This window comes from Eulemur rufifrons, chromosome 25 (genome assembly GCF_041146395.1).
Source record: "Eulemur rufifrons isolate Redbay chromosome 25, OSU_ERuf_1, whole genome shotgun sequence".
Classification (NCBI taxonomy): Eukaryota; Metazoa; Chordata; class Mammalia; order Primates; family Lemuridae; genus Eulemur; species Eulemur rufifrons.
Window position 1 is genome coordinate 12120006 of NC_091007.1, and position 24348 is coordinate 12144353.

General features: G+C 39.7%; 1 protein-coding gene across 4 annotated transcripts in view; it reads left to right on the forward strand.

Moving 5' to 3' along the window:
• The first annotated feature begins 274 nt into the window (after nucleotides 1-274).
• SLC39A12 (solute carrier family 39 member 12) overlaps nucleotides 275-24348 on the forward strand; it is a 46589-nt gene continuing 22515 nt past the window's right edge. For 3 of the 4 annotated variants that reach the window (XM_069458806.1, XM_069458807.1, XM_069458808.1), the window contains exons 1-7: nucleotides 275-377; nucleotides 1229-1575; nucleotides 8493-8774; nucleotides 11085-11292; nucleotides 14596-14768; nucleotides 19231-19405; nucleotides 21811-21983. In XM_069458806.1, coding sequence (XP_069314907.1) covers nucleotides 1315-1575; nucleotides 8493-8774; nucleotides 11085-11292; nucleotides 14596-14768; nucleotides 19231-19405; nucleotides 21811-21983 — 1272 coding nt within the window. In that variant the 5' untranslated portion in view covers nucleotides 275-377; nucleotides 1229-1314. The remainder of the gene's footprint in view (nucleotides 378-1228; nucleotides 1576-8492; nucleotides 8775-11084; nucleotides 11293-14595; nucleotides 14769-19230; nucleotides 19406-21810; nucleotides 21984-24348) is intronic. The other variant, XM_069458809.1, reaches the window with a different exon arrangement.

Below are 24348 nucleotides of genomic sequence, written 5' to 3' on the forward strand. Positions count from 1 at the left end.
GATCGAACACCAAAGTCTTTCTGTTCTGCAAGGTGAAAGCCTTTGACCTAGATTCTGTTCCTTGAAAGGCTGAGAGACTGTGGATGATTCTAAGAAAATCGGTTAAATATCGATACAAACAGTCAAGTTCATGAATGGCGTTTGATTATTCTGAAAATCTACCAGACAGAAAGTTCTCCCTTTTATCTACCATCATTGTTACTTTCAGAGCAGCTCTCTCCATAGCAACTGGAAACTTCTCTGGGCTGAAATAATCCTCTCTAACTCCCAGGGCACAGGCAAGGAATTTTAAAAACGGGGAACTTGGTAACTGCAATACTGTCTGAGATTTAAAAGCCTGTGGAGCTCCAGATACATCATTTATCTGTCTTCTGAAGGTAAGTACTGGGTTTAGAAATGTTTGTATCATCCTCAGTCATTTTTAAAAATGCTAACATAAGAATCTTAAACTCTTAAAAAAAAAAAACTATAAAAGTAATCCTAGCACCATTGTTACTAGCACACGGTCATTACCAGCTAATTTCTGGTCCAGGATCAAACATGAGATGCTGTTAGCATTTTGCATTCCTTAAGCAATCCATGGAAAAGATTATTATTTTTTTTTTTCCAGAAAGTGGATTGGCTCTAAAGTTCTCCCCCTCGTTTTGTGACCACTAAGTGGATTTATCATGTTCTTGAGGTCTCGAAATTCTCTTGTTTTTCTAAGCGACTTCATACTCCAGAACCTTGACTCTTAATAAACTAAAAAAATGACCAGTGTTTTCTGAACATGCCTTTTTTTCTCCCAGTACTTGCCTAAAACCTTCTAGCTCAACATTATATTGGTAATTTATTAGAATTTATTTTCTCTTTATTTTTGTCTAGGGATGAGGACCACGAATCACTTGGAATTGTCTGCAATAGGATAAAAAGGTGTTACACATCGTGGGTCCTATAACTTGTACCAGCTGCAGATAAACGGAGACACTTAGTCTTAGTAATTTTTGAGGCTACGTTTAGTTCAGGGAGAGGCAAACTAACAGGGTTTCTGGCCAGTCTTGTGCAGTTTGGAAGTCTACAGCCACGGTAGTTTCCTGCCGTTGTTTGGGGTTATGAGTTACCTACATCCCTCCTGCTGTTTAGAAACAGCATGTCATTGCAAATCAGCTTAGCCACCCAATTAATGAATCCTTTCAAACATGGTGCAGGCACAATAACTGAAGCCTTTATTTTTTCCCCTGTACCACAGAAATTCCTTTGGCTGCAACTTTATCCCGTGAATTGCAACGCACCCATCTCCCTCTGAGACAGACTCAAGGTAAAGGAAGCGTGGAAATGTACTACTGGACAAAGCTTTCAGTATCTTGGGTGACATTGTGCTTTCTACTCAGCCTTGTTCCCTCTACTGAGACAGACAGACCCTCAACCCAGGACAGCAGCGCCTCTGGGAGTCCAGGCCAACTGGCAGACGTACTACGGGTTCTCGCTGCCGGAGACCACCCACCCCTCAACCTCTCAAGAAGCCTCATCAGAACATTGTTGGAGAAAACTGGGTGCCCACGGAGGAGAAATGGAATGCAAGGAGATTGCAAACTGGTTAGTGCAATAGCATGGGGTCAGGTACCATGGCATGTTCAAACGAGAGCAATGGATTCTTGTAGTCATTGACTTCAGTAAAGCCAAATGAAATGCAAATCTTCCAGTAGCCAAATGGGCAATGCATTCTGGAAAAACATCTTCCATATTTGAGTAACAGAATCATTTGGCATTCTGCATATAGCGCTTAAAGATAGAGGAATTTTTTGTTGGTTTGTTCAAAGGATAATGTTTACATAAGCCTTTTTGGAACCCTTTTGCACATTTAGGGGTATTTATTTGTGAGTGTGAACTTTTAGTCCTCTCTCCTTTCTGATTTCCTAATCCTTTTTCTTTGAGCCTGCAGTGAACTTGCACGTGACTAGATAGATGCTATTTGGTTTTTTTGTAGCACAGTAGTAGCAATCTGACAATTATCTAACATTGAATTTTTCAGTACTTGGATGTCAACTGGTGTTTTGTAATATTTTGCATGGTGCGTAGTTAATGATTGGATAATCATCTTCTTAATGAGGAATCTGAGCTGGGGAAGACAAATGCTGCAGGTGGAACTGAAATTAGCCCGGTGGCTCCTGAGGCGCCATTCACAGCCTTAGCCTGGTCTGCAGAGTGAATCTCAACCCTGATTGCACATAGGAATCAGCTGGGCAGGTTTTCCCAACATACCCGTGTTGGGACTTTCTCCTCCAGAGATTGAGATTTCACTTGCCTACGATAGAATTTTTAAAAATCTCTCCAGGTCACTGCAAGGGGACATCAGTGGGAGCTGAGATGTCTTCATTAGGGTGTGTGGGTGGCACAGTGGGGGACTGATGGGGAGCAGAGAAGGAAGTGAGAGCCCCCCGTGTATTGAAATGACTGCAGACAAAATCAGACAAAACGCTCTTCAATATCCCTTTCCTGACCAATCAGGTTTTTTTAGGATGAACTCACAAGTGCATAAATAGAAAAATAAATAAAAGCTCATAACTGCCTCCAAAATACATTTTGGCAGACTGACTTTCTCGATCATGCATTGTCGGGGGTGGGTGGGACATTTCCTGGCCACGCATTTTGCTTTTGTTTTTTTTTCCCTGGTGACAGAAAATGTCTTGCTCATAGAATTTCCTCAGCTCTGTGCTAGCGATAAATGATTCAATCATAATTAAAATCCCCAGTGGCTCCCAGGGGAAGCGTGTTATAATAGGCAACTCATCTGTGATGACATTAATATATATAGATAGCAACATAAGACATCCCGCTGGAAATAACCAGGAGTCATATCTTATTAATGTCCTCTGAGAATTTGCTTCAGGGGAATGTTCTCCTTTAATAACACAAAGTGCCTTAAGGCTGGTCGAATATTAGTTTTGCTGGGAGAACTGTAAACATGCAAAATGGTTCTCCATTTTCAAGGCTGGGGACAAAGATGGTTTTTGCACTTACTGTTTTCTGTGATGTTATCAGGAATTTGTCCAATTTGGCTTTCATTTGAATTAGTTCCATTCCTAGCACTTGAAACATCATCTTTTATAGCTTCACCGTCTTGCTGCTGGTATTTTTATTCACGAAAACCCAGCAGAAAGAAAGAGGTCCCTTGATTTCACAGACACCTAGGTTCTGGTGCAAAACACATGGCTTCAGCTTGTCGTCGGGTCTCTTTTGTCATTTTAGGGACTTTGCTGACAGGCAGAGTTCATGCCGGAAATTTTGGTATAAAAAGGGCAAGGGGGTGGTGTGTTCATATCCTAAATATTTGGGGGGAAAAAGAGGGAAGTGTGGGTATCTTGAATTTGTGAGAAGGGAAAAATTGTTTCCAATTTTAGGTCCAGGTAAAAACCAGATTTTTAGAAAAGTCGATTTGAAGTTAACTGAGAGCATCGTGCATTTAAAACTAAATCCATTCTGGCTGCAGCCTTTGAAAATGGATCGTTCTTGCCGGATCCTGGCTTTTTCTTTAACAAGAAGGGTTAGGATGTAGTTTTAATGAACTTAATGAGGGCTTAAGTAACTCCAAAAGGATCATTTCCACTTCAGTAAGGATGAGAACCACGACCTTACACGAGTTTCTGGAAGGAAAAGAGCCCTGTTCTGGCACCTTCTAGCAGTGGGACGTGCTGAAACTCGGCTTCCTCACCCGGAAGCCTGAGGCGATGAGTCCCTCGGGGAGAGCTCTGTGAGCATCACGGGGACATACATACACCGGCTCAGACACGGGGGCTCAGGTTCCCTCTGTCCTCTTCCATTCCCTGTCCCTCACGGCAGTGACTGAGCCCTCCTTTTCTAGGGACACTGGGGTGGTGACATTCCTCAGAACACCCCGCCTGCCTCTCCCCCAGCGTCCCCTTAACTGCCCTAGAGGCTCAAGATTTTAAACCAAGTTCCCCAGGCAGTTCTCAGACACATTAAAGGCAGGGGACACCTGCTTTTAAGGGTCTCCATTTCATTCACACCTGGCCCTGCCCCGACTCACCAGTCACAGCTGTGTTGGCATGAAGTGTGGGGAGCTCCCAGCTTTAACTTATTTATCCAAGATGCTTGGCTTAAGTCTTGTCTGTTAAGACTTTTCTTATCAATCAGAAAACCTGCTAAATCTAGTACACACCCTGAAGAGCCCAGTGCCTGCCAGCAGTAGCGACATCCTTCCAGCTCTTTGGTAGGAAAAGGAAGAAAGACAACTTTGCTCTTGGCTTTTACAGTCCATTGTTAGCTCTCCCTCCCAGGCTCCCCAACAAAAGACCTTACAAAAATCTAAGAACTTAAAAACAGGGCAGTGCGTTTGCCCACTATGCAAAATCAAATGTTAAACATCTTTGGTTCTTTTGATAAAACCCTTGAAGCTGATCCTGCAGGTCTGAGAGCTGTCTTATTAACGTGGGAGAAGAAAGCTATCATAGCACGCTTTTTGTCACTGCAGGTTTCACCTGGCATAAGCAATTAGCAAAGCTGAATTCGCGTAGCTGAGGGAGGCCATCTGATTTGGCCACAGGGGATGAAGGACAATTGCTTCCAAGTATCTGGGTTGCCTGTGTAGCTTGTAAGGAGGGCCTTGAATTTTAATCAGTCTTTTCTCAAAGTTTATTTCCTTAGGAAGTCTTTAAAATTAATTCCCAGAATCTGTGGGATTTTTTTTCCCCCCTTAAACCTTATGCCTCCACCTGACAAGATTAAGAGGAAATCAGTGGATTATTCCTGAATGAGTCCATTCTTCTTTAACAAAGAATTGCTTCACCAGAAATTGCAGCCTTGGACAGATCTTGATGCCTATGGGGTTGACAGGATTTGCAAAGTTTTGCTAAACATCCTCTCCCAAACACAACGGAGCCAACTGCTAACAACAAAAATAAATCCAGTGGAGATGAACTGAAAATTCTAGCCTGTTCCCCGCCCCCTGCCACCCAACAACCCCCATGTGCTTTTTATCATATCTGTGCCCAGGGGAAGAATTGATACTATGGTAGTTTTTCTGAGGCTTCCTACCATGTTCTTTCCCCAAGCCACCACCCTCAGTATTAAGGTACCTTCTCTAAAAAAAAAAGTTCAAATATCTTAAAAGGGAGCAAGGTTTCCAGCCACAGGGGTATGATTCACAGTTAAGCTTTTAATTCAGCAGGTGTCAAAAAATTGAAACAAGGACTAGCATTCAAAGTGACAAATCTCTAATCAGACAAGATGCTTCCATAATTGTTTTCAAACTTTTCAAAGTCAGGAACCCATTTTACCTTCTACATTGTGTGCTTTGTACACAGCAGTTGTGGAATGCCTGCTGGCACGATGCCCGTGTAGACTCTGCTCTCTGCTGTCCCACGCCACACTCCCCTCCTATTCTAACCCCGGAAAGGTACACGGCAAAGACGTTGGTTGAGGAGGAACCACAAATAGACAGGAATCTTACACACATTCTGCTGTGCACTTCCCACCATGCCCTGCCACGTGTGCGTGGTCTGGTGGCCTCATGAGTGTCCTACTTTTTGTGTTGTGGACACTCTTCCTCCTACCTGCCCAGCCCCATCAAACAGCCTGAGCAGCCCCTGTAAATATGTCAACATAAACTCATTCCACCCTCTGGTTGGGTGAAGTTCTTGTTCTTATTGATAGTAAAGACTGACCAATCTCCCAGCCTCCTACATGACCTCTCTTCTCACCACATCGAAGGGAGAGCAAGTTACTGGTTGAAAGGGTGCACATCAGGGACGTAGGTGGGTCCACACCCTGTGTTCTCCATGGCACAAAAGCAAGGACTAAGAGAATAAGATGTATCCATGTAGGAAATAAGACTGCGACAGCTCATGACCATTAGCTGCGTGGCTTTAGGCTCTGCCCTCACTTAGACTTGGTTTTCATATAGCCTATGACACACTTTTCTCATAGAAGGAAAACACAATTCACGTTTGATTCTGTGTGGAAACCTTGCGTACTGAACACAAATGTACCCATGAATTCATTATGCATTAAATAATTGGGTAATTGGCATTCTAGATGCTTTATATGATGTGGAAATATTTGGTGGATCATTACAGAGGCTGCGGACATTTTGTTTTTCCATTTAAAATAATGAAATAGAGTTTCTGCTATCAAAAAAGTCCATTATCCTGCACCTTTACAGAACCAATTGGGTTATACGGTGAGAGATGCCTGGGTACATACGGTGCATAATATGGTACTGGATGCTTGGCTGCCAATAAATGGTGTCTAATACTACCAAAAGTTTGGTTTCAGGAGGTTACTTGGTACAAAGAATGGCTTTATTGCATATTTCTTCTAACTCATGCACGTCTTTGGGTCTTGGTGTCAGCTCTGCCAACAGCTACCAATGCATGGACTTGTGTGGGCTACTTAGGGAACAGAAAAGGGCCGCCATGTTTTTGGAGGAGGAGCTTACTATCCACGTTGAGGGTTGATCTTATAGGGACCCCTGCAAGTCCTCTGTTTGCTGAGTTCTCGACTCCCCTGCAGTTGAATTGAGGCAGGATTAAAGGCCCTGTGGCTTTGTGAAGAGTGTGATTATTCTTTGCTTGGGAGATGAATGACATTTGTTTCATCCTGACTCAGATGGTACATACCAGATGTTACCCAGAAAACATGGAATTAGAAACCTCAAAATATTATAAGACCAGATTAAAAGATATTGTAGTAAATTGTCCCCACAGTGGGACAAATCCCTCTGGGACTCAGGACAGGCATTCCCCAATGCCTTCACTCTGAAGCTGTTGTTGCTGTGTCATGGGGCTGCCTCTCAGATCCCGTGAGATTTCTCAGGAGCTGCCCAGCTGTCTCTGAAGAAAGGCAGTTTCTGTCTTGTTGACAGAGCTTTCCATCCACAATTCCTGTGTCTTTTTCTCACTGTCCCACCATGTTAACCCAAAACCCTTACGGCATGTAAACATCTCAGATTACAGGTTCTACACATCTGTCTGTGGTGTGTGAAACAAATAAGTCATCATAGTATAGGGGAGGTAAGACTTTTCCTCTACCCTCTTAAGTTCTGTGTCTGGGGCCTGTGAACTAAACTGACGAAAGACAAGTTGGCAGGAGGAAAAAACACACAAATTTTATTTGATTTTAATATTTTTATTTGGCATTGAGGGCTTCATAGAAAAAGTGAAAACCCCAAAGAAGCAGCTAGATCCAGGGGTTTATATACCATTTTAACAGAGAGCAATAAATTGTGGAGATGTGACAAGCATTAGAAGAAAGGAGTTTGGGCTGGGATGGTAAATTGTGGGAAAGTGACCAGGAAATATATGAGGGATGCTAATGAATGATAAGTGTTGTTTTAGTAAGGGTTGTTTGTACAGATTCATCTCAGGATTAACTCCCTGTTCCCAATGATAAGCGTGTTCTCCTCTTGCTGGTACAGTGAGGATAGCTTTCTCATGGGAAATTTATGCCTTACTTTTAGTTAGAAAGGGGAGGGCAGAGAGCCCTTCCTGCACTTGCTGTTTCTCAGTTGCCTTCAGCTCAAAATAATCAATGTGCCAAAGTGGCGTATTTGGCGGTGGCATGTTCTGGTTCTCTTGAACTAAAACACATTAGCAATTCTCCTAGGCAGTATAGAAGAGGGACAGATGGCACTTGTTCATTGAGTTTGAACTGTACGCTGAGGGTAGAACTGTGTACAAAGCAGGCAAAACCCAGCCTTAATGGGCCACATGTTCTGATGGGGGAGAGAGAAAATAAACAAGTAAACAAAGTAATCTTAGAATATTAGTACCATGATGAAAATTTAAAAATGATGTGTGCTAGAGCTGTACTGGCCAACACAGTAGCCACTTGCTGCATGGAGCCTCTTGGGTACTTGATACGCGACTCATCCAAATTGACATGTGCTGGTAACTATAAAATACACACCAGATTTTGAAGCCTTCATTCAATAAAAAATGTAAGATATCTAATTAGCAATTTTTAAAGGAAATTATCTTATCTTGGATATATAAGGTCAAATAAAGTATTAAAATTAATTTTACCTGTTTTTTTACTTTTTGCCACTACACCCAGCTCATTTAAAAAAAAAAAAATTGTAGAGACAAGGTCTCACTATGTTGCCCAGGCTGGTCTTGAACTCCTGGCTTCAACCAATCCTCCTGCCTCGGCCTCTGAAAGTGCTGGGATTGCAAACGTGAGCCACTGCACCTGGCTGTGGCATAACTTTAAAAGCCAAAGAGTCAGCTGGTTTTATGCAAGGCATCAAATCAACAACTTGTGCCAACTGTAGTTGAGACAGTGGAACCACCGTTAGCAAAAAAAAGATCCCCTAGTTAGGGCATCACTGTTATGTAGGAGTCCAACCACGACACTCTTAGCCAAATCTGGCTATTGGGCTTGGTGACTCTTCCTTTCTATTCCTCAAATAATAATCAATGGAGACTCTGTGGTCATTAGTGTTCTAGGACTATTTGCTAAGCTCTGTTTCTGTTTTTTTGTTGTTGTTTTCACAGTGCTTCGAACCGGATGCACTGTTACTAATAGCTGGAGGAAATTTTGAAGATGAGCTTAGGGAGGAAGTGGTCCAGAGAGTTTCTCTCCTCCTCCTCTATTACATTATTCATCAGGAAGAAATCTGTTCTTCAAAGCTCAACATGAGTAATAAAGAGTATACATTTTACCTACACAGCCTACTGAGCCTCAGGCAGGATGAAGACGCCTATTTCCTTTCACAGAACGAGACAGAAGATATCTTGACTTTCACCAGGCAGTACTTTGACACTTCCAGGAGCCAGGTAAGAAGTGCAAAATTATAAGATCCAGTCTCAGCATCTTAATTTTTTTTTCCCCTCAGTTAGTCCTCAGATATCCAAGGACTTTGAAGGGAGGTAAGTATTTGTGGTTTTTAGTGATGGGCTGTTGAGTGACATAATTGAAAATTTTGAGTCCAAAAATGGAAATGTAGTGGCTCATTGGAAGATGAGTTTTAGCCAGAAGTTAAGTGGGTGGACAGGCCGTCCAGGTGACAGGGCACCCTTCTCCAGCATCCCCCCGAGTTCTCAAGTAAGTGACTCAAGGCTTTTTGATGAATCTCCAAGGACTAGCTGAGCCATAGTGAGAGAAGGCAATGTGTCTATTGGCCTTGCCTTCTGGCCACGGAAGAAGGCACTTAATGATAAATTCATCTCTCTCAAAGTGATGAGAGAGATGAATTTATCATTCGTGATTTCACTGAAGGAGCAGCTTGCAAACAGCATTCTTCACGACTGTCAGCACCAGACAGTATCCCTTCTGTGGCTTTTGATTTGTGCCGTGTGTGTGTACAGGTTTCATGCAAATGCTTCTCTATGCCAGCTCCACCTGGTTTCTGTTGTCTTTGTTACTATTCCAGCAAAAGTTGGCCTTTAAATTAGATTCTTGCTGTCTGGTTAGCAGGAGGATGTTGTAGCAGATAAAGTTCCCTGAGCATAAATTTTATTTAAGCCACGTTTTCTCAAAAAATTAATTGAGAAGCCATGATCACATTTTGAGGAGTATGCTAAACCCTATTTTTGTCCTCTTAAAGTTTTCATTGACATGTATAGAGAAATTTCATTCTTGGTCTCAATTCTGACTTCCGGGAACCCAAAAGTATCCACAATCAGCACGCAGGTTAATGACCAGCATATCCTTCAATTTGCTGTCAATATGTTTAATCTCTAATATTATCGGTAGAACAAATGGAAAGACTGTTTGCTGAGGACCTTGTGAACGTCACATCAATAGCTCTAATGCTGTCAATTTCAAAATAGGGCCATGTTTTTGTTCCTATTTTTGTTTTCGAAAAAGGGGGTCCTTTATAGAATTTGGTTTTCTGCTTAAATCAGGAAGTGTGCCTTCATATAATTTCTTGAGAGCAAAATCTGTCTAATACAAGGTTGATTAAAATGAACTACTAGGATTTTAATCATTCTACCTGTTACTGCCTTTTGATTCAGATGAAATGGAAATGGAAAGTCAGCACTTCAAAGCAGATGATGTATATATATCCAGATGTCTGGTTACCCTACAAATACTGCAGATACACAGGCTTCCGAGTGTCTGTGAGATAAAACATCCGTTGAACAGAATAGAATAATTTGAGATTACATATAGAACCACTTTAGCCATTTAGTCATTAAAAGTTGAATTCCTTATTTTTCCATTATTGGGATACTTCACTTAGTAGACTGGGTTCCAGCTCTATCCAGGAAAATACAAGAGGTGCTATATCACCATTGTTTCTTACAGCTGAGTAGTACTCCGTGGTATATATATACTGTATTTTATTAATCCACTCATGTATTGATGGGCACTTGGGTTGTTTCCACATCTTTGCAGTTGTGAATTGTGCTGCTATAAGCACCACATGTACTCACCATCAAATTGGTTTCACTGATCAACACCTAAGTGCACATATAGAAATAACATTCACCGGGTGTCAGGCAGATGTGGGAGTGGGAGATGGGGATGGTATATACATACATAATGAGCGCAGTGCGCACTGTCTGGGGGATGGACACGCTTGAGGCTCTGACTGGGGGGGGAGAGGGCAAGGGCAATATACATAACCTAAACATTTGTGCCCACATAATATGCTGAAAATAAATAAATAAAAAGTAAAAAAAATTAAAAAAAGAGTTGAACTCCTGAGTCATAATCCTTCGCTAGGCCCGAGACCAGTAATCTCCTAGAGGACTCCACTGTCTCTAGTTCCTGGGAAGGGTCCATGATCCCATGCACCCAGGCTAGGGATCCTCAGGAAGTCAGTCAATACAGACTTTGCAGGAGGCTTTTGGCACCTCACTGCAGGCAGTTGCTCTTTCTAACCAGGTGGGGGTGCAGTCATGGGAGGACCAAGGAGTTAGGGGTAAGAAAATTGAGTGTCACAGCAGATAAAAAAGAAACAACTATTTTCCAAAGAGAGTGTGTCTGAAATAGGAGAATGATGATAGTCATGTTCCCACGAACAATTCCATTTTCTTTTAGGTGAACTCTTCCTTATCTTTCGGGGAAATCCTAGACATGCTTTCATCAAAAGGACTTCAGAAGTTAAATTGTTCTCTTGACTTTGTATCTGATTTCAGTGTATGGAAACCAAAACATTGCAGAAAAAGTCTGGAATACTAAGCAGCAACGGTGCTGATGAAAATACACTTCCTCAGTTGGCGGCGACAATCATCGCTTTGTCCCTCCAAGGTGTTTGTCTGGGACAGAGAAACTTGCCTTCACCAGACTATTTTACAGAATATATTTTCAGCTTTTTGAATAGTACAAATACCCTCCACCTATCAGGTAGGGATGTTTTTCATGAATTTAACTTTCAAGCCACATCTAGCAAATAAACTATGTCAAATACAAAAGCTGAAGTTTTGATGACTGCATTTGTTCAGGTATGTTTCAAACACCATTTATTTATTTATTTATTTTGGCATGTAGTCAGCTCAGGGGGCTTTTCAAGGCAAATGTGCTATGATATCTATTTGGTGATGAGGCAAAAACATGAACTTGGTCCATTTCTGCAGCAAATGAAATTATGGATGTAGAGCCAAAGGGAGAGATTTTATGGTCTACCATGAGTACTAACAGAATACTTTCCTAGTTGGGACATGATGCTGAGTCAGGTGTGACAAAGAGTTGTGTAGAATGATGACATAGTATTCTAAATGGTGCAAGACATTTGGTAGCAGTTTCCTTGTAATCATCAAGGTAAATCGTTTATTTTAAATGAAAGCAGCATGAAATGTCCATCCTTGCTATATTCTTGACTACCAGCTTTTTGGGGTTCCAAGATGAAATAGGATGTCAGGAATGGAATTAGATGTTTGTTTTGCACATGTCTTTGTATTTGACAAGGCATTAGAAATGAAATGCCTAATTTTTCAAATCTGCATCAAAATACCCTGAGGCAGATCTTTTTTTTAAAAAGTGCCTCATGACTAATATCACAACTAAAAATAAATATTCCTTAATAACATAAAAGCTCAATGTTCGTATTTTCTTGATTTTTTAAAAAATATTTTTATTTTTTAATTGAATCAGGATCCCAATAAGATATATAAAATACAAATTGTTGGTATGTCTTCTAAGTTTCTTTTATAGGTGTCATGCTTCCTCCTCTGTTTTGTTGCAAATTATTTTGCTGGGGGAAAAAAAAGAGGGTTTACCATTTGGATTTTGCTGATTGCATTCTTAGCCATTTAACATGTATTTCAGTTTACTGTGTTTCATGTATATTGGTTGTTATATGTAGATACTTGATTAGTTTTAGGTTGTTTAACTGTTTTACAGTTTGTACCTTCCATTAGGAGGCATAGAACATCTGATCTTTTTTTGAGAAGTTAGAAGCTATTGGTGACCATTGCCTAGATTGATTAATTATTTAGGGCTTACAAAATGATTTTCTCATTTCTTCTTTATTTATTAGTGTAATAATTCTATAATGGAAAAACTTCCTCTCATCATTATTTCATGTTATTGAGGTTCTTAAAGGAAAGTAAGGGCAAACCTTGATAGTTTAATTTACCAGTTTTCAAAATAACAATTTTCTTTTGAAAAGTTTTCAAAAGAAGATAGACTAATGGCTAACAAACATATGAAAAAATGTTCAACATCTCTAATCATCAGGGAAATGCAAATCAAAACCACAATGAGATATCACTTGTCTCCAGTGAGAATGGCCTTTTTCAAAAAGTTTCAAAACAATAAATGTTGGCGTGGATGCAGAGAGACAGGAACACTCATACACTGTTGGTGGGACTGCAAACTAGTACAACCTCTGTGGAAAGTAATATGGAGATAATACCTCAAAGAACTACAAGTATAACTACCATTTGATCCAGCAATCTCATTACTGGGCATCTACCCAAAAGAACAAAAGACATTCTATAAAAAAGATATCTGTGCTCGAATGTTTATAGCAGCACAATTCACAATTGCAAAGATGTGGAAACAACCCAAATGCCCATCAGTACATTAATAAAATGTGGTATATGTATACCATGGAGTTCTACTGAGCCACAAAAAGCAATGGTGATCTAGCACCTCTTGGATAGAGCTGGAAACCCATTCTACTAAGTGAAGTATCCCAAGAATGGAAAAATAAGCACCACATGTACTCACCAACAAATTGGTTTTAACTGATCAACACTTAAGTGCGCATATAGTAATAACATTCATCGGGTGTCGGGCAGATGGGAGGGGGGAGGAAGGGATGGTATATACACATCTAATGGGTGCGCTGCTCACCATCTGGGGGATGGACACTAATTGTAGTGATGCTCCCTGTATATGAAGAGTCATTTTCTCTTGCTGATTTCAAGATTTTACCTTTGTCTTTGACTTTAAAGAGTTTGACTGTAATGTGTCTGGGTGTGGATCTTTTTGTATTTATCCTACTTGGTGTGTGCTGAACATCTTGAACATGTATATTAAGGTTTTTACATCATATTTGGAAAGTTTTTAGCTATTATTTCCTCCAGTATTTTTTTCTGATTTTTTTTTCTTTCTCTTTTTTCTTTCTGTAACTGCCAGTACATACATGTTGGTATACTTGCTGTTGTTCCACAGGTCTCTGAGACTTGTTCTTTTCTTACTTTCTGTTCTGCAAAATGGATTATATCTATTAATCTATTTTCATGTTCAGTGATTTTTTTCCTTCTGCCTTCTCGAATAGCTGTTGAGTGCTTCTAGTGAATTTGTTCTGTTTCAGTTTTTTCATCTCCAGAATTTCCCCATTTGGACTTTTATATAATTTTTATTTCCTTATTGAAAATTGTTATTAGTTGATTTATTGTTGTCATACTTGCCTTTAATTCCTTAAATGTAATTTCCTTTAGTTCCTTAAACATATCCTAATAGTTGTATTGAAATCTTTGTCTGCTAAATCCAACATCTTAGACTACTTAGAGATATATTTATTGGCTGCTCTTGTTCCTGAATATGGGTCCCATTTTCCCATTTCTTTGCAAGTGGCATACTTTTTTAAAAAAAATAAAAACTGGTCATTTAAAATAAAACTCTAATTTGTAATTTTTCCTACTACTGATGATAGCATTTAGGGAAATTACAGAGACATTGTATTCACAAGTCCATAGAAATTTATTGTTATATTCTTCTTTGTATCAATCATTTTCAAAAAACATAGAGCTGTACTAGGGAAAACTAAACTATAATCTGTAAACTGGTAGCCATATCACAGTAGCATTAGAAAACAAGGTCTAGTTTGTCTCTTTAATCTCAGCTCCTTTTCATTTCTCTTTTTCTTTTCTGCATATATACTTAGGAAGAAAACAATTTGACTTAACTACATTAAAATAATAGTTAATCTACTCGGGGTGTATAGTACCTCAAGGGAATAAATTTCCTAAGGATTAAGCCAGTTTGATCTTTAATTTACATTTTGATAGGAAAAAATACTTGGCTCAATGGAAGACATTTCCATTGGTAGAACTGCCCATGTTACCATCTCAAGGGTACAAATATGGTGGGGACTATCTTTGTAAGAGAATATCTGTGCCATGGCCATGTGAAATTTTGATTATTCTGAACTTGACCTGTCTATTCTATATGACACCAGATTTTATATGAAATTTCTAGAACTAGACAAACTTCTCAACACTCTCCGGAACAGAAATACCTGTATCAAAAAGGATAAAAACCATCAACTTCAAAGGACACAAAACAACACAATTATCCATGACTGGCACTACGTTGATCTATCTGTATCCTTGGACAAAGAGTCAGATGATGGGCCAGTTTCCTGGGATCAGGTATTAACATGATTCCTCTTATACCCTCATTTGCTGTTGCCAAAGGAAGCCCAGCTGTGAAAGTTCTATTAGAGTTGTAGAAAACGTAAAGGATAATATGTACTTTCTTAAAAGTAAAAATATTCTCTTTTTATAGTGTGGTCATGATTTTCTTTTTCTACAAGTGGATCTCTGTCGAAATAAAAACAAGGCCAACGTATTCAGTAGAATGATACATATTGCTTTTTTCTCCCTTGGGTCCATATTGAAAGCATGAAAAAATAATTCAGAAAATGTATATTGAGCATTTACTATGAACCAATTGCCATGTCGCAGTAGCATTAGAAAACAAGGTCTAGTTTGTCTCTAGTTTGTTTCTGGGCATGAGGGATACAGTGTTGAACAAAAATAGGCATAGCTCCTATGGAACTTACCAGGTAGGGAGAGGGTATAGACTTTACATAGGTAATTACTATGATGAATGAACACTTTAAACATAGGTTAGTGTAGGAAGAGATTACTTTGGATAGTGAACAACAGAAAAATATCTATATGGTGGGTGGCACTGAGAAGGTTTTTGAGAGAAGGCGATATGTGCACCTAAGAACATATCCATCTCTGTATTTCCTAAGGTTGTGTTGCAAAGTTCATTCACTGCTCTGCCTCGATGTGCTATGGCCAAATCAGTTGGGCAAATGCTGGAAATGTACATTTCACAAGAGCCTATTAAGGTGTCTGGAGAGGTCTATTACTAAACAAATTTTTCTTTAATCTTATTGAACCCAGCATTTCTCAAACTTTGATCATAGAATCCTTTTCTGCCCTAATCGTTTAAAATCCTGAGACATTAATGTTCCATGATCGTGGTTTCCATTATTGAATACTTACAATGTGTCAAACACTGTGCTATTTAATTTGTTATCTCATTTAATTATTACAACAGCCATATGACATTGGTTTGTATTATTCCATCCTACAGATGAGGAATTTGAGGCTTGAAGCTAACAAGTAATTGCCTAAGTTCACAGAAACTGAGGCTATATATATATAGGTTGTCTGGCATATTCTGTGTTCTTAACTATGTTATTGTTTTGAAAATGTTGATTTAAATAAGTTAAAACATTTTTGTTATTTGTATTTTAATGAAAAATATTCCTACTGAATACAATCTGTATATTAAAATAGGAAAAGTCTTTACCTATTCTTAATAATACTGAATGTTCCCATAAGTTACAAAAACATGGTTGGGCAGTACAGTATCACATTTTTGCTATTACATATTTTTAAACATTAATATCTGTTCCTTCTGCCATGTTATAAAGGTATGTCAGAGTTGCTGCTAATTGTATTCAACATCAGGTGATGAGTTGACCTCCATATTGTGAAATCTCCTTAATGCTTCTTCGGGGCCAACTCTCAGGAAGAGAATGAATTTTCCTTAGGGAGACCCTATTTGCATAAAGAACAAATGTTATTTATTAAAATTTAGGGGTGATTAAAATTTGGGGGAGGTTCTTTATTAAAAATTTGGCCTGTGTCTTCTAAGAATGCGAATAATCATTTTCTGTGCTAACCATGCAAAATAAACAAAACAACCTCTTCTACAGTAATTCTTCTTTGTCACACATGTCACTTTCTTTGTGACTCTTGATGGGACCCTAAGATGGCACATCAGATCTTGAGGTCCCTGCCTGTACTGTCTAGACCAATGGTTTCTCCACGTGTTGTGCCTGGGCCAACAGCCCCAGGGAACTTGCTGGAAATACCTATTCTCAGGTCCCACCCCAGAATCTACTAAATCACAAATCCTGAGAGTGGAGCCAAGCCCTCTGTCTTACAACAAGCCCTTTAAGTGACACTTAAAATGAAAGGTTAGAACCACTGCTTTAGAATGTTTGCAAAGCTTCCATGGAAGTCTGATGACATCAATCCAAACACAAGCATATATTGAAGTTTATTTTTTTTTTTGCAAAAGAATAAATGTTTTAAAGATCATTGGCTGCATGAGCTACATTTTCATTCTGTTTTTTTTTCATTATTAAAAATAATTTTTGTTCAACTTTTAATATCATATAATGAATCAACCTGCAAAGACATTTGTGTTAGTAATTTCAGAAGAAATTTAAAACAACCTAAATAGCACAGAAGCAGCAAGCATAGATCCAAGGCACAGAAGCTTATAATAGAATAACCTTATTCTATGAGAAAGTATTCTAAAATGAGAAAGTATTCAATTTCTTGACCATGAACCAGGGAAAGATGAAGGCATTCTGTTCTTGTTTATCTCTGCATTCCTTTGCTTTACCGGTCAGGCATTTTCCAATAAGAATATTTATTACGAAGGCTTCACCATCAAAAGTTTGTTGCTATGGTTTCCTTTTATTTCTGTCAGTATTTTTAATGATGAAATAATTATATTCCATCAGTAACCAATGGTGCAAAAGAGAATATTGTCTTTGGCACACATTATTGTGTTAAAGGAGGAAAAACACAAGGTTAGTTTTCTGCAGATGCTCTTTGTAGGAGAAAACTTTTGGACTTCTTACCCAATCCTCTTCTGAGAAATGCCTTCCTTGCCCACAGAGGTGAGGCCGTGTTTGAATAACATTATCCCACCTTCTACCACGTGGGCAGAATTGATTGGACCAGATGGATGCCTGACCCAAAAGAGCCCATCTGTGGCTTTGCTGAACCAATCAGATCTCCCTCAGGACTTGCAGACCCAACCCAGTCTCGGGTTCTCAGACTGAAAGTTCACTTTGTTTATTTATTTATTTATTTATTTAGAGACAGAGTCTGGCTCTGTTGCCTGGGCTAGAGTGCCGTGGCATCAGCCTAGCTCACAGCAACCTCAAGCTCCTGGGCTCAAGCAATCCTTCTGCCTCACCCTCCCAAGTAGCTGGGACTACAGGCATACGCCACCATGCCCGGCTAATTTTTCTATGTATATTTTTAGTTGTCCAGATAATTTCTTTCTATTTTTAGTGAGATGGGGTCTTGCTCTTACTCAGGCTGGTCTCATACTCCTGACCTAAAGCATCCTCCCGCCTCTGCCTCCCAGAGTGCTAGGATTACAGGCGTGAGCCACCGCAGCCGGCCAGAAAGTTCACTTTAGAGTTGGAGCTGCCATGGCCTTGTGTGTACTAAATGAGAGAGGACCAACTGTGAAAGGAAACAGACATGGGCAGAGAGAAAACGAGGTAAACAGGCAAAAATATTATATTTGGGCAGGGGGAGTGAGTGAGAGCACACACACTCATGTGTACACCCTGGGTTCTAATTTGCTACATTCAAGTTGCAGTTCCTTGTGGAGTATGCCCATCCTTTCATACCTGGGTCCTATGAGATCCTCTGTGCATTTCTAATACAGTCTCCTCTTGGTTGTCTGATTTCAGGCGGTTCTGTTGCATACAACTGAATATTTTCTGATCAAAATAAAACTTTTTATCCATGGAATCATCCCCAAAGATTTTTATGTGAAACATTCCACCCCCCGCCTCATCCCCTGAGCAAATAAATGTGTCATCATTGTTTTCTGATTTGCAATGTGCCTTTGTTTGAAATCCCTCTATTCTACATCATGGCAAGTCAGAGCAGCCTTGTAAATCACTAATTTTTATTGATTGCAACTACAGATCACGTGGATATTGTGTTGGGGGCTTATTTGAATAGAGGACATCCATTTGCATTAGCCAAACTATGTGCCATTCTCATTCACCTATGAGAACCTTTAATGTTTGCACAAAATGTCAGCCCTTCTGGGATGGACAAATGCCTTGTAGCAATTTTTAGAGACTGGTGGCATTTGTTGTTTACTTTTATCTCTTATAAATGTCTATACAGTATGAAAAAATTATAAAAATTTAGCTAACCATAAAGTGAGTAGGAAATAATGATGCTTTCAACTGATTTTTGTGGAGAAGGGATCTCAATTGAGAGAGGTGGCCATATCATTTAGTGGTTACACACCAGCTAGTTGACACAGCATTTACGTTTTAGGATTTTTACTTTTATTGCTTTTGAAAATACATGTTGCTTACACAGGATGATTAAATCAGAGTAGTATAGACAATAATCTCATTACCACAGAGATCCTGCTAATCACGCAAAGGTCCTAGCTTTGTTGACACAAAGTTATTCCCATTGAAAAACAACAAAAGCATCATGGCTTCCTTAGGCTGCTGGTTAGAAGACCATTCAACACGTTGTAAAACATAATGTGTCTTTTTAAGAAAAAAGAAAGTGTACAAAACTCATATTAAATAATGTTCAGAATGAAAGTGAACTACAGTAAACTTTGATCAGCGATTTAAAATAATCTTTAGAAATGATTTCGGGATGAAAGGTTGCAGGGAAACCTGAGTCACCATGGTTTCACATGTTCATTCTGGCCTCCGTCTAGTTCTGACTCCAAGAATGGCCATTGGTGGGGAGTATGGTTCAGTGCCGAAGTTAGTAACAGCGTATGTTTTTCCCCTTACAGACTTGCTTCTCTGCTAGGCAGCTGGTGGAGATATTTCTACAGAACAGCCACGTTGCATCCATTTCTAAGGAGAACTTTAAGCAAATAAGTCCTGGCATCATCCAGCAACTTCTCAGTGGCTCCTGCCAGCTGCCCAAGGACCAGCAAGCGAAGCTACCGCCCACCACTCTGGAGAGTAAGTTCTGGTTCTTCACTCAGAAAGCTGATGAGCACAGCATGTGTATTATAACAATAATAATAAAAATTATGATGAATGTAGGATACTTACCGTATACCGGGTACTGTTACAGGCATTTTATATTTCCCAACTCATTTAATCCTTCCAGTGATGCTATTAGCTAGGTATTATCATTACCCCCATTTTACAGTTGAGAAAACTGAGGCACAGAGAGATTAAGTGACTTTTCCAAGGACACACAGCTGGTAAGTGATGGAGTTGGGATTCCAAACCCAGGCAAGCTGGTCCAGAGTCCTTCTATCTAATCACTATGCATATATATTTCAATGAATATAGTACCTTTTGTAGACAATTTATATAAATTAGTTTTGTCCCCTATGTTTAACTCAATCATAGACCAATTTAGAAGTCCATAGCTGAGAAGTGGCATGGTATAAAAGAAAGAACATAAACATTGGAATCAGAAACTCAGAGCTGAGTCATGCCTTCTTTCTGCAGCCACTCTGTGATCTTAACCAATCTCTCTACTTCCCAGATCCTCCAGCAGTGAACTTCTACAGGGCTTTCTTTCTCACATCAGGGCATATATTAACAACAAAGGCACACTGGTGTCAACCAAAGCACATTGGGATGCTCTGGGTTGGAGGTGGCCCACCCACGGAGCTACCAGCCTTCCAGGTGTGGCTGGCAGCCCCGGAAGTGAAGGGCTCAATATTCAGACTTGCTTATATCCCACAGAGTCATTGCAGTAAATGAAATTTATCATAAGGCTTCGCAGGATCCCTTAACATAATGTGTATAAAAATGTGTTCAGAAAATTGAAAGCACTGTATATTTAAGAGTTCACAATTAAAATTGTTGGCCTAAAAACATCCATGACACACAATGAAAATGTGATAGTGAACGCACCCAACACTTAAAGTATTACCATCCATCTGAGGACCTTATGTATAGATTTTTCAGAGCTGCTTTTCTGTCTCTTTGAGGTAGCCTGCAACTCCCATCATAGTTGCATGGTTCGGCTACACACAGTGGGTTCTGAAGCATCAAATGGCTCATTGGAAGATGTTGTATGAACAAAACCATGCCAGGCAGAAATATTTAAGATCTCACATTCACTGACAGGAAAAAAGCTACATTAATAGGGAACAGCTAAATGATTCAGCACTTGGTGGTCAGTCGGTGATGCTCACAGAAGGGACGAGGACAGAACTGTGGCACCAAGGAACTTCCGTGGGTGCATTTATATTTCCACCACCTGACGTGACACCTGATACGTACAGGACATTCAGAAAAGTGTTTGGAACGTGAGATCTATGAAAAAAGTTGTATCCCCTTTCGAATGAACATCTAGACCCTTCTAAAGAATAGTCTTGCTGAGAAAAATACCAAGTCATGCTCATTAAAGAATCTAGGAAAATATTACTGTCCTCAGTTGAAAATGTTGTATTGTATGATTATAGGGAAGGGCTTGTATCGGCCTTTTGGAATTACAGAAATGTATGATGTTACATGGGAGAGGACAGAGAGAGACATTAAGAAAATATTGTTCAGTGTCAATCCCTAAGCACCACCTTCAATTGAGTTTCTAGGAAAAAAATTATTATGGCCATGTATAGATCAAGAGTTCCAGATCATTTCAAAGTAGCTGCTCAGAAGTGGCTTGGTGGATAGGTCAAGTTCTCTTGTAGTAATGGGAAACATTTGGACAGAACGTGTCTGCAAGTTTCTGACTCCAATCAAGACCCCATGGCACTGATGTAGAAACCTGGGGCAAATTAGCAGAGTCCTATGGACACAAAAGTCAGATTTTATGGTTTTCAGGCTGTCCTTCCTACACGAGAGCAGGTGAAATCTAACTCACAGAGGATCGAAAAAGATTTGATAAGTTCTGACTTCAGGAAACATCCTTTCTCCTCCAATTCCACACTGTGGCAACCCATAGGACAAAGGGGAGAGGAATAACAAAAGAATTGAAGAACTTGAAACTTTGCCCTTTGCCTGGAAAATGTCATACCCTAATTTGTCCTTGTGAATTCTTGACCTTTTATTGCCTTTTGTGGCTACCATAAAAAAAAGTGGCAGCTTTGAATTTTATTAGACACCCAGGTGCCCATATTAAAATTAAAATGAGAAGACTGTCATTTCCATATACAGTCTATTTGGGGAAGGAATGGGACATGCATCTTGGTTGAAGATCTTTAGGGATGTTTTAATAATGTGAGTATTTAGTAGAATGAAATACAACCTCCATGTCAGTACAGGACCATTCCAAACTCTTTTTAAAATTTTTTAAAATTTAAATTGTGGTAACATACATTCTTCTGGCATTTCCACCAGCTGAGGTCTGAACAGAGAGCATTGATGAGCACTGACTGTTTTTGTGATCTGCTTTGACTTAGAATATGGCTACAGCACGGTGGCTGTGACCCTTCTCACGCTGGGCTCCATGTTCGGAACGGCACTGGTCCTGTTCCACAGCTGCGAGGAGAACTACAAGCTCATTTTACAGCTGTTTGTGGGCTTGGCCGTTGGAACACTCTCTGGAGATGCTCTGCTCCACCTCATCCCACAGGTAATCAGCTCTATTCCATTTCAGGTGGAGTGTGTCTGATTTCTCTCTAAATTTAACCATTGGGGGTATTTACGTGAAATTTTACAGAGACTTTAATGAGTGCATTTACAGCAGTCAGTGTTTTCCACAGGGAAAAAAAACATTATTTCCCCAAAATCTCTCTGCCCGTGTAGGAGAGAAGAGATGACCATACATTAGATTCACCGCATGCTATTCTTATTTTTGAGATAAAAGAAAGAAAATGTGGTTGGATCTAGATTCCTATAAAGATTCAGGAAGCATATGCTAATTATCTACAGGGTGTCCCCAAAATCACCATACATATGGAAAATGGGAAAGTGTAGCTAAATGTACCAGTATTTACAAAATATTCATTACAAAATTTTACAAACTTTTTCCTCTACATGGAGACTTTTGGGACACCCTGTATAAATAAAAAAAAAAATAATGAGCTGTAAGACATTGTGCTGGTTTTTCTCCAGTTACCTTCCCTCCACCCACTATCAGATGCATCCTTGCTCTTCTCTGCTCTGAGCCCTTTGAGCCCTCGGGGTGGCCATGGTTTCCTGGGGTTGCTAGTGCCTGGGTGCCACCTCATCCCTTGTTCCTAACCTTGACTGCGCCCTCCTCTGTAATGGTACCATCGTTAATGGCGCTTCATCCAAGCCATCAAAGTGGAATTTTCTTCCTTGCCTGACTAATCCTGTCTAGATTTTTTTTCCTTAAGAAACACGTAAGCACCAGGAAGCTGGCCCTCTGTTGACGTCTTCTGAGGCGTCTTTATTTGTCAGAAATGACAAAACTAAAACCTGAGTCGCAGAGGCATTCAGCCGGGCCTCGTCAGCTCTCCAGATGAGGTTAGCTATTCCCTGTGCGACCTCTCACTGGGGATGATGACTGTGGGCCAATGATCCCCCTCTCCCAAAGCCTGAGACGCTAAAATTTTCCACAAGCCTCTGGCAGTTTCCTACAGGGTGACTCTTGTTGCTTAGAGGCTTGATGATGATTCTGTGTTCTGAACATCGCAAAGTGAGCCCTGGAGAAATAAAACAAACCATTATTAGTCTTAATTTCCCTCGTAATCTAATTTTCTGGAAATATTTCAGGGCTTATTATTGGCTTGAGGCAATGGCTGAGGTCTTTTTTTCTAGGTCACAGCGGTGGTTACAGAGTTGTTTACTGCCCAGGAGCCCAGGAAACAGCAAAGGGCTCTCAAGGATGCCCGAGTCCCTTAGATGCAGGAACCTGGGCAGACTCAGAGGTGGGCACAGCATGTCACAGAGGAGAGCTTAAAAGATTAGCTCGGTTTTATGAAATTTACAAGGCAGGGTTTTGTTTTGTTTCATTTTGTTTTTTGCTTGAGAAAACAGATGAGGAAAAAAGTCATTGGAAAGGAGAAGATGCAGTATAAGTGTGGGGGCGAGCTAGAAAAATCAGTGATCCCTGGCAAGTTTTCAAAGGTTTGCATGGAAATGAGAAAAATACTTATTTTCATGACTTCCTGTTGTAATCAGCTAAATTTATTCAACTTAAAGATTTACATGTTATTCAGGTTGTGGGTTTTTCTTATGTTTTGTGATATTGCGATGTTGCCTATTTTGTGAAATAATGGTAATTACAAGCATTAGGTGGGTATCCTTTAATGCTCTTACTGAAAGAAAAAGTTGACTAACATATGTCGTTTTTAAGTGACATCTACATACTCAATGTACATGTGCAGACATGTATACTCACATATATACATACATGTACATGCATGTATGCACATACAAATGCCTACATACATGTATGTGTGGATACACACATAAATGCCTGCATACATATATGTATGGGCGTATATACAGACAATCTACACATGTGTAATTTCTTCTTTCTTTTTTTAATTTAATGGTCAGTCACATCCTAAATCCAGAAACCACTGAGCTATCTCACAAATTGCCTTCTCTTGGAGAAGAAATATGATACATGGTGATTTACTAGCTCACAAGAAATTGTGAGGTCAACCAATGGGATGAACCAGCCAATGAAATGAGTCAACTAGAGAAAAATCTCTAATGTATTTCTTGTATACTTTCATGTCCCAGAGAGCTGACAATATTGCTGGTTATATAGTATGCACGCAAGGGAACAAGTCTTCCGGGCAGATTTCTTACTTGTCTGAATATTTATTAAAAGTTTACTTTAATTGCAATGGGGCATGGGGAGAATAAAGCCCAAATGAAATGTATACATACAGGTATTCTGGATATAAGATATATTAATATTTTTATGAAGCATTACTATGCAAACAGATGCAGATGGAACTCCTGAGAAACAAATATGGCCAGAGGACTGAGAATGGATACAAATCCAGGCCATTTGTTGA